The 11,747-nt window shown below is 35.0% G+C and overlaps 1 protein-coding gene across 2 annotated transcripts; it reads right to left on the minus strand.

The window, feature by feature from the left end:
* Positions 1-1,301: 1,301 nt before the first annotated feature.
* LOC137387707 (WSCD family member AGAP003962-like) lies at positions 1,302-11,506 on the minus strand. 2 transcript variants are annotated; one of them, XM_068074200.1, is made up of 8 exons: positions 11,327-11,506; positions 10,013-10,039; positions 7,834-7,935; positions 6,676-6,827; positions 4,139-4,337; positions 2,896-3,014; positions 2,146-2,323; positions 1,302-1,943 (listed from the first exon to the last, which is right to left on the minus strand). In XM_068074200.1, exons 1-8 carry the CDS (start codon positions 11,419-11,421, stop codon positions 1,754-1,756), a joined length of 1,062 nt encoding a protein of 353 aa, XP_067930301.1. In that variant the 5' UTR covers positions 11,422-11,506; the 3' UTR covers positions 1,302-1,753. The 2 variants fall into 2 exon arrangements, with proteins under 2 accessions (XP_067930301.1, XP_067930302.1); XM_068074201.1 differs by lacking the exon at positions 10,013-10,039.
* Between the last annotated feature and the right edge of the window lie 241 nt (positions 11,507-11,747).

Genomic DNA, 11,747 nt, shown 5'->3' on the forward strand with positions numbered 1-11,747 from the left:
GAGAGAGAGAGAGAGAGAGGGAGATTGTATGAGAGAGAGATTGTATGAGAGAGAGAGAGAGAGAGAGAGAGAGAGAGAGAGAGAGAGAGAGAGAGAGAGAGAGAGAGAGAGAGAGAGAGAGAGGAAGGGAGCAAATGAGAGAGAAAGTGTAAGAGAACACGCAGTGACACTCATAGACTTCTATAAAAAATCATTTAATTTAATTGTTAGTCACAATCAAGTTATTAGAGAGTAGAGAAGATGTGATTGTTTATCATGATTTCATTTGCTGCAATTATTTCCAATTATGCTGATGATGAACATACAACATGATGCTTATATTGAGGATATTCACCACTGAATCAGGTTAGATTACAATCGCGGTCTGTGCCAATCAAATCAGCTAACAGAGTCATGCTAAGTATGGATGTGTTGTGCGACAGCAACATTATAGTAGTTGTCTTCTCTATTTCCGGAGCAGATCTAGTTTCTGAGATAGCTGTCGATTGCTTAATTTTGCGATTGGAAATCTGTCAACTTTATTTGTTGTCTTCTAGAAACTATCTTCTTCTCGTGTTTGCCATTAGGAACATTGCAACTGTAACTATTAGGAACATTGCAACTGTAACTATTAGGAACATTGCAACTGTAACTATTAGGAACATTGCAACTGTAACTATTAGGAACATTGCAACTGTAACGGTTTAACATTATTATTCTTTCCCTATCACTCATCTATATATATAGATGAGTGATAGTTAAAGATTAATATTTTATAGTTATTTAGATAATTTATATATATTATATATAAATCTCAGTGTTTGTTGAAATGAAGGCGATTAAGTTTGTAAAGAAAAACCTGCATTGCAAAAGATTTGAACTAAGAACCATCAGTTCTGGAAGCATTGAGCTTATCCATTAGACTAAAGCATTCAACTGAACATGGTGTAGAATAATGGCAAAGATTAATAAGAGTTAACATTACACCGGTTAAACGATGTTGCCCCACACGTAACGTAACGTTTACTTACTGGCCTCATTAGATGAATGCTCGGCCTTGTAAGGTAATAAAAGCAGCTTATAAACAGTTGCAGGTAATCTAGAGTAAATGCGATGTGATAATGTAATGTTTTTTTATTACCTGCGCAATGCTGGGCATCTATCTAGTTTATGATATTTTGTGGCTATAGTAAACATAATAAATCTTTGTGCTAAACAAGTAAATATGCTTGGCATTACTTTTGATGTAAAACCTATTCTGAGTGGCTAATTAGTTTCATTATCAGCCAATGAGTAGCCTACTTGTTAATCACATTGCAAGATCATATTTATTCCATAAACCACGTGTAAGGAAGTACAAAAGTTATCATGAACAGCTTATGCAGGACATGCATTGAAATGTTGAAATATGCTTTCAGACAAGCATCATGAAAGTCTAGTTTATCCGCCTACGCTACCCAGGCACAAATAGTAAAAGTTGAATTGAAAGTTTTGGTTTGACAATGAAACTACTGAATCAAAAAGGGAATTGTAGAACAGCATCTTGGCAGCAGAGGTACACCAACATATTGCACAGAGTCAGAGCGTTAATACTTGCTAATTTCTAGCGCAATTCTCCTAAAACTATTAAACTAACAATAATTAATAATTTTTGTAGACTCCTGACATATATTAAGCATGGCACTAGTGTTGCACACATAAACTACAAAAATAGTATAAATACTTAAAATAAATGCAGTTGTTAGAAAAAAGATTTATAAAGGCGGACAGCTTATCAAGATATGTGTAAAGGTTCATTGTACTTATTCGAGTATAATAGCTGTACATAGGCTATTGCAGACGCTGTGTCACTTTCAAAATGCTCTCTCAACCTCCTTTTTGTTTCATCTATTATTATGGAGCTCGGTCTTTTCCTGTATTTTGTCTTTTGGGTGTTAGTAAGGAAGCAACTCAAACGTTGCTGTCTAAAATAGATGTACAGTCAAACGATGGTTACTTCCCTTTTTAAGCAACTGTAGCAAAAACCTTAACAAAAGTTTATGATATTAACTGTGCACTTTAACTCTATCACCTGGTTAGCGGGTATAGGTATAGGTATGTTACAAGGCGATATCTCGTCCATCAATATAAGTTTGAACTTTTTGAATATGTACTTATTGTATTTACCTTTGTCTTGTTGAGTCGACGGAATAGCCAAAGTAGTTGGTGATTTCTTTGAACTTCAGAATATCATCTACAAGGTCTTGATATAGGATTACTTTCACGGAACCGTGGTAGTTTCTCAACCAGTATTCATGGAAACTCTTCCACATTATGAAGTATGTCTTCATGTGTAGTTCTAGCTCTATTTATAACAAAGACAGCATCATTTACTACCAACTACTATACATGTCGTTAATTTACTTGCCAATCACTATTGTTTCATTCATAACTAACTTTCACTACTATCTCTCACCCACTACTATCTTTTACTACTACTTCTCACTCACGACTACCTATCACTCACCATTACTTCTGACTCAGTACTACCTTTGAGTCACTACTACCTCTTACTACTACCGCTCACTCACGACTACCTCTCACTCACCATTACTTCTGACTCACTACTACCTTTGAGTCACTACTACCTCTTACTCACTACTACCTCTGAGCCACTACTACTTCTGGCACTCCTATTTCTCACTCATGACTACCTTTCATTAGGCTCTATTCCCAGCCGTGTCTATCGTTAGCTCACTGATAGCCCAATGTTTTTTATTTAGGTTCTCTCTCTATGAACATGAGTGATATGTCCTTCAAGATTTCTTTCTGATCTACCAGGCTTGTTAGCCAACCTAGAATCTACATGACATAAATCTATTGTCTATCTTTAGACTAAATTTAAACCTTAGACTAGCAGATGTAGTAGCACTCTACCTTCAGTTGGTTGGAGCACCATCTTGCTTCCGTAGACAAGAAAGTCTTTCTCTCTGATAACTTGGTCCATGTTATTGTACTTATTATCGATGTCTTTGTTAACCAAGCTCACCTTTTGTCTGCAATTGCAATACAATTGATAGACTTGAAACCAATTGAAAAAAATATCAAAGAGAACAAGCTATTGGATGGCAACAAATTACTGATCGGAGTAATATAAATGTATATCTTCCGACTAAAGAGCAGATGACTTCTCATTTAGTATGTAAACAATGTTGAGAAGGAGAACTTTCTGGGTCATAGTAAATTTATATATGAAACCAGATGATATTAGCTTAGAGTCAAGTATGTTTTGGACTAGAAGTTTTGTTCCCTCTTGATCTAGAGTTCAGATTTAGTATATAGAGGAGAGAACTCTGTGAGCAGCCTCGAGTTTAATCTAACACGGATAACTTGAGGTGAAATTAAGTAGGTTACATCAAGGATTAGAGGTTCAATATCAAAATCAACAGCTATGCACAGTGTTTTCTCGCAACAGCTATCTTATTCGTTAGGAGCAGCTGCCACTCTGGGAATACATATAAACACTCAGGCGTCGTCATATGAAAACTGGTTGCAATTGATAGATCATCGAAACAAATCAAGATCAAATGTTTCTGAAACTGAAAAACTGCTAATAATATATTTTGAAAGCGTTTATGTCTGCTTACGTAAAGCAAATATAACTGAAGCTTTCACAAATACAATCAATCAATAATCTGCCCAGAATATTTGCATTTACCCTTTACCACATATGACCAACATCCTCTTCTATTCCGTGACACTGATGTACTATATCCACTATGGTAAATTTTCAGTTTATGAACTTTTTGTTACTGCAACCTCCAATTCACTATCCCGACTCTTCTGCAATGCTATTAGTTTATCACTTTTTAACACGCCTTTGTTCAACTCATTGAATAATTCCTGATTTTTCTGTTGTCATTTTTTTCTTTATTTTAGCAGGTAACAAAAAACATCATTTTTTCACAATTACCAATGCCAATTAAAAGTTATACATACATACATACATACATACATACATACATACATACATACAATGTATGGTATAGTATTCAAAGAGAACATTTCTGCCAATACAGGTTAATTTAAATTTTAAAAGCTAGTTAAGAAAAATTAATAGAAGATGATACAATAAATATATGTTAACTCTATGTTTGCTCTATGTTTACTCTATGCTTACCTGATAAACTCTGAGAAGGCCGCATCAAATGGATTTCGCACCAAGACTACAACTCTGTGGGGGTTCATATTGATAAAGTTGTCTACTCGGCTAACAGAGGCGATGAAGGGATAGTGAGACTTGTAGTAGAAGGGTCTGTATGGAAGCTGGTTAAAACTAGTCAGGTTCATGACTTCATACACGGAGCCAGTGACAAAGCCTGCAATGGTTATTTTATATGTTATGAACCTCTGTGCAATATCATGGCTTTTCAGAATAAATTATGTACATGTATATTTGAACTTGCAATCTTTTTCAAGCAAGCTTATCCGATATGAATAGGATGACTAATATCGCTGAAAATCTTATGTTTATTTGATTGTGAGAACAGGAAATACAAAGTTTTACATGATTGAGACAGAATTGAACTGTCTCATAGAGCACATTTCTACTTTGCTATCCGTCGTAACGGTTAATCTACCAAAGTGTTGTTCAACATGGCACCATGAAATATTGCTGCACCTTTATATTAAAACTTGACCTTGGCAAAATCACAAATTAGTGAAGGCCACTATTAAGATACTCTACATATAACTCTGTGTCACTAGACATAGAAGTACTCCGCATATAACTCTGTGTCACTAGGCATAGAAGTACTCCACATATAACTCTGTGTCACTAGACATAGAAGTACTCCACATATAACTCTGTGTAACTAGACATAGAAGTACTCCACATATAACTCTGTATCACTAGACATAGAAGTACTCCACATATAACTCTGTGTCATTAGACATAGAAGTACTCTACATATAAATCTGTGTCACTATAGACATAGAAGTACTCTAACATATAACTCTGTGTCACTAGACATAGAAGTACTCCACATATAACTATGTGTCACTAGACATAGAAGTACTCTAACATATAACTCTGTGTCACTAGACATAGAAGTACTCTACATATAACTCTGTGTCACTAGACATAGAAGTACTCCACATATAACTCTGTGTCATTAGACATAGAAGTACTGCACATATAACTCTGTGTCACTAGGCATAGAAGTACTCCACATATAACTCTGTGTCATTAGACATAGAAGTACGCTACACATTAACTTGGGTCAGAAGACAAATATTTTATACTAAAACTTGTCCCACTTGACATAAAAGAATACCACACATAAATCTAGATCAAGTGACAGCTCTAAACAGGAACTTGTGTCTCTTGATGTCGAAGTATTCTTTATATAACTCTGGGTCACTAGACATGGAAGTACTCTACACATAACTTTATATTACTAGACATAGAAGTACTCTAAATATCACTCTGTGTCACTAAACATGAAAGTATTCTAAACATAAAACAGATGACACTTGACTTAAACTAATATACAGTTGAATGTGATGATATAACCTTAATATATTGCCGCTTGACTATGTGTTGATAGAAGCATATTAACAAACAAGTGGCCATGGTAAGGCGACTCTCCAATAAAATGCTTTAATACAATATTGTGAGACTATAAAAGTACTGCAGAAAAAAACACCCTTTGTGCATTTATAAGGTCACATCTGTTATCGCTTGCAGAACGTGTAAACGAGCCAAAAAAATGCCAAGAATAGGAATACTGCACCCTTATTGTGCGAGAGGGGGTTGAATTGCAAAGGAGTTCTAACAAAAACACAGCTGAACCAACAGCTTTTGTTGACATTGTTATAGATTGCAGAGACTAAGCTCATTTTTGCCACTTGACTCTCCCGTAATTCTGAGCTACCTGGTCAATATTTATCATGACGCTCAAAGAATGACACGAGACCTCTCATTGTATAAGAATGATGCCTCTCATGTCGGCTAAGAAGATAATTCCAATACCCACTTTAGAAAATAAAGTAGGAAAAGAGTTAACTATTTTGTTGACTTCTTTTAACTCGCTACTCGCAGAGCTATGAGCAGTTCCGGAACTTTCTGAGATTCAGAAACAGGCAACCGAGAAAGCAGCAACTTAAAAATGTGCTACCTGAATTTTCCTAATTGAAAAAAAAGTATGTACACACTTTATAGTGTAAAGATAATGCATCAAGTGCTACAGATGCTAAGAGAAGATGCAAGCGCTTCCTTTGTATAATGCCATAACAAGTACTTGTGCCCTTCTGTCATAGTGCGATGACAAGTACTTGTCCTACTCTGTCATATTGCTATAACAAGACTTGCATTTCTCTGTCATAGTGCAATAACAAGTACTTGGGTCCTTCTGTCATAGCGTGATGATAAGTATTTGTGCTACTCTGTCATAGTGCTATTACAAGTACTTGTGCTACTCTGTCATAGGGACATAACAAGCACTCGTACTACTCCATCATAAAGCAATAACAAGTACTTCGGGTTCTCTGTCAAACAAAGTGCCATAACAAGTACTTGCATTTGTCTGTCATAGTGCAATAAAAAGCACTTGCACTCTTCTGTTAGAGTGCTATATCAAACTTTTGCGCTTCTCTGTCATAGTGCCATAACAGGTAGATAAATTAGTATAATGCGGTGAGTGAGTAATTAATTACCTGTCATAATTCCTAATGCAATTCGACAGTAATCGCTGCCTGAACCCGGTGTTGCAGCAATTAGTTGCATGCCTCCATTTGAATGAGTGAAATTGGAAAAGCTTGACAATATGATTGAGCAACTGAAGTCGTTGATAATAAATCGAGCTGTCCTAAAACAGACAAAAGAGTTGAAAGACCAAATATTATAAAGTACAAGTAGGGCGTACAGTAGATTTTGTACAGGCAGTATACTGCTATAAGACATTTAGTATAGAAATCAGCTTATGTTACTTGTTACACAAGCAGTATACTGCTATAAGACATTTAGTATAAAAATCAGCTTATGTTACTTGTTATACAGGCAGTATACTGCTATAAGACATTTAGTATAGAAATCAGCTTATGTTACTTGTTACACAGGCAGTATACCGCTATAAGACATCTAGTATAGAAATCAGCTTATGATACTTGTTATACAGGCAGTATACTGCTATAAGGCATTTAGTATAGAAATCAGCTTATGTTACTTGTTATACAGGCAGTATACCGTTAAAAGACATTTAGTATAGAAAGCAGCTTATGTTACTTGTTACACAGGCAGAATACTGCTATAAGACATTTAGTAGAGAAATCAGCCTATGTTACTTGTTACACAGGCAGTATACTGCTATAAGACATTTGGTATAGAAATCAGCTTATGTTACTTGTTACACAGGCAGTATACCGCTATAAGACATCTAGTATAGAAATCAGCTTATGATACTTGTTATACAGGCAGTATACTGCTATAAGACATTTAGTATAGAAATCAGCTAATGTTACTTGTTATACAGGCAGTATACCGCTATAAGACATTTAGTATAGAAATCAGCTTATGTTACTTGCTACACAGGCAGTATACTGCTATAAGACATTTAGTATAGAAATCAGCTTATGTTACTTGTTATACAGGCAGTATACCGCTATAAGACATTTAGTATAGAAATCAACTTATGTTACTTGTTACACAGGCAGTATACTGCTATAAGACATTTGAGCCAATTGGCAAAGTACTCTAAAAACACTTCAACTTTTCCAAATAATCAGTTTGAGTATTTGAAACCATGGGCACCGATTAAAAAGAAATAACAGTTCTCAAAGACAAATCAAGTATGATATGTTCGCGGATATACTCACAGTAATATAAATACGGTGAATAATAGTAAAAAGGTTGCATATATAATAGCTTTGATTAGCTTGATCAGAGATTCTCTTCGTCGTCTGATTAAGGCCCTCCATCTACAATATACATGTACATCCAAATACTTCATGTACTTTCAAGTAATTCCCAGTTAGAAGATTTCGTTGGGGGTGATGCATTGAAATAATAATGAAACAACATTCCTTCATCCGTTCTGTAGTGGGATGTAAAGCGATTTCTCATTGGCTAATAGAGAAAAGCTTAACAGTGGTTATCCTTTGTAGGTCATTATGATTTTTGTAGGACAGCCTTCATCGTTTTCTCTAGTTTTTCCTATTTGACATTCTTCAGCTAGACTACGATCAGTGTATTCACTGCTGCTATACTCCCTACGTTTACTTATACGGCAACTTTTACGTCTACCTACAATCACCAAGTTTCTATTAGGCGATGGTACATTGATGATAGTCTCATTGGGTAGTGCATCGATCAACGTAGTAAATAATGTTGGTCACTGAGTGATTGAACATGACCTGACATCAATAGAATAACGATTTTAGTGCTCAATAAAGAATAATTATATTAATAATAGTAATAACAATAATGATTTTGATATAAGTATTTTTAGTATATTTATTGCACAGTAATATATATATGTGTGTGTTTATATATACATATACATCTATACATACAAAAATAAATATGTATACATGTTAATATGCTATTAATGTTAATATGCTATTAATGTACAATAAATATAATAAAAAATATTTCAAAGCTAAACACTGAAATACTTATACACTGTATGATGATGAATATTATATCTATATATACTAAAATACTTATATGTTATGAATCCTTGTATATATTTATATATATAAATCTCAAAGTTTGTCTGTGTGTAGTTCAGTATGTCCAGCTATAGCTATTAAAAATTGGAAATAAAATTTTCTTCTAAAATTAGAAATATAAAATTCTGCATGAGAAAACACTTGTCTCATGCTATGAAGTTTGAAAGTTAGAATGTTGTTATATGTTAAATAAAACAAATTTTTTGTGCAAAGACTTTTATTACCCGGGCATTCACTTAGTATACGTATATATATAAATATATACATCAACCTATATATACATATACAATGTATATATATAAATAAACATAAATATACCCATATATATATATATATATATATATATATATATATATATATATATATATATATATATATATAATTATATATATATATATATATATATATATGTGTGTGTGTTTCGTGCTTCTGCACTCTTTCGGTGGTAAAGTACGGAAGGACAAAACAGACCTGTAGTGACTTTAAAAAAAGAATTCAGTCGAAAAAAGATATGTACAGTTAACCTATTCCAGCGCTCTAGTTATTTATAACACTCTTCACTTTTCAGAGTGTATAGTGCTGTTAGCAGTAGGCCTGACTACTTAAATATTATATCTATAAATATACTATCATATTTATATGTTATGTTCCTGTCATGTAAATAATTTGTCTGCCATGTACACTATGGCCGTGACACACATTCTGTGTGATACAAGCTACGTTCTTGTCATCTATAATGCGCTCACACTATGTATGGCTAAAACAAATGTAATCATGGCCATAACATACATGTTATGGTCATGGCATTTATGTTAGGCTTATGTTATGAGTTTGTTTCAGTGTATTTCTTTAGGAATTGTCAGAAGACATTAATTGTGTACTGCATGCAATTCCTTTTCAAGACTCTCGAACAATTTCATTTCACAAGTTGTGCTTATTGGCTAAAACTGTAAATAGCCCTGTAGCCAATAACTTCCTGTTTGTGTGCCATAGAGGTGTATTCCATGAACATAAGAGCAGCCAGTAAATTGCCGATATAAATAAACTCAGAAAGTTAGAAAAGTTTGGGGTATAATTCCGTAAACTGCTTGTTTTGACCTCAAACCAGTAAAATTATTATTAGATCAAAATTATTTAGATGACTAGCCCATGATGATGTAGCCCTAGAACCATAACCAGTAGGTGGATGTATAGAGGGTGCGTGCTTATTGATTGCTAGAAGACTGGAAAGCCATCATTAATCGCTGGAAGCAACTGCTGCTGAAATATTTGGGTAAGGGAACCAAAGCCGACAATAATTAGGAGAACACAATGAGGTACATACCGTGATTGAGAGTCAATCTCTTCCTGTCTAGAGAACCAGACAAATTCAACTTCTAAACTCTCATATTTATATAATGTTTTAAGAGACAGTATAGAATCAAGAACAGTTTCAACCATATCAACTCTTTTGAACCTAAAGCACATCGCATAAAATAATAGAGTTATCTAGGCTACAAGTAACCAAGAGAGAACGACTAAGCGAACATTGGCAAAGGCTCGATCATCTGAGTATCAACAAATTTAATGAGCAAATTTATATCATTTGTATCACCTGCGCAACGAGTTGAAGTCAATACTAAGCTATGACAGCACAGGGAAGGGCATATATCTCCAATAGAGTAGGCATAGAGGCATATATCTCCAATAGAGTAGGCATAGAGGCATAGACCATAAAGGTTTACCGTTTAACTTATTAGACACGCTAGTAGGTCAGCAGGTATCTTCTACAACTTGCATCTGCTGCTACGGCTACTGTTATTAAACAGTGCCTAACTAAAAATACGGCCAGAGATGTTTTGTAGACGCTGCCACTGTTCAAATGATCAGACAGTAGGTCGAATTTAGTACGAGATTTTGCAAACGATTGAAAAAAATTAAGAATTTAGGTGAAAAATCTGTTGTTTGAATCGGCTAGACATGCTGTGGTATAGCAGTGTGATAATTTTTTTGAGTTTCCATACAGGGATATCTTAAATACACACATTGCCGTACGGCTCTGCAATGCCTTTCCTTTATGGAAATGGTTGTATCGCTCTCATTCTGTCGCGATTCAGTGTCGCTGTTTGAAAGCGGAACACCTGCGCGACGCTTCATCTCTGAGCCATGGAAATGGAAGTAGTGACCAATAGCATCGCACTTGTGCGCGTGCATAGGTCTTGCTTACCTGTTACTTCATATGCAAAAATATTTGTTGTTGAAACGCTTTAACTTATCTGTTTTCACTTGAAACTGAAAATGGCAGAAGACACCGTGTGAACCAACTCCAAAATTGACAGGTTTTTTAACTGAGTACAATGACGGGTTTAACTTGAGTAAAATACTTAGAAAATCTTCCATAGTCAAAGTGAGTTTGGTCCTTGACCTCTTAAAGATACAACGGAGACATAAGGATTCTCACAACCATAGCTCTACTCTAAGGCCCTATGGAAACATGATCCTCCTGTCGGCCCAGCGTCACGCTCTGTCACTGGCACCGGTGTCCCCACACTAGCACTCTATAGAAACTTGGTAAACTTCTTATTTTAATGTAAGTTATTATTGTAAATTGCAATATTTTAAATTATTTTAGGATAATGTTATTTAGCTAGTAACTCACCTGGCTTTGCGTCTGGTCACCGCATAGACAAAAACAGTTAACGCCAGACACGCGGTAGGTAGAAACTGCCAGTAAATTGATGCTTGTGAAAACATGTGCGCTGAGCTAAGCTAAGACTTGGAAGTGATAGCGTGCAGGGAGCTGAGCCATAGAATATGCTCTTCCCTGCGCCTTACTCGCACCTACTAGACCTTATTTAGCAAACAGTCCTTACTAAGTGTGCCTTTCACTCACTCCTTAACAATGCACTGAGAATATGTTTACAATATGACAAAAGACTTAGTCAAAATTTGTGAAGCGTGCTAATTCTTTTCACTCATGCTGGTTGTTTAGTTGGCATCTGTATAAGAGCCAGCTTGTCTTGTGATGTCATCAAATCTATTTGTACAACATTGGCTATAAATGTATTTGATGAAATTTA

The sequence above is a fragment of the Watersipora subatra genome, chromosome 2 (genome assembly GCF_963576615.1).
Source record: "Watersipora subatra chromosome 2, tzWatSuba1.1, whole genome shotgun sequence".
Taxonomy (NCBI): Eukaryota; Metazoa; Bryozoa; class Gymnolaemata; order Cheilostomatida; family Watersiporidae; genus Watersipora; species Watersipora subatra.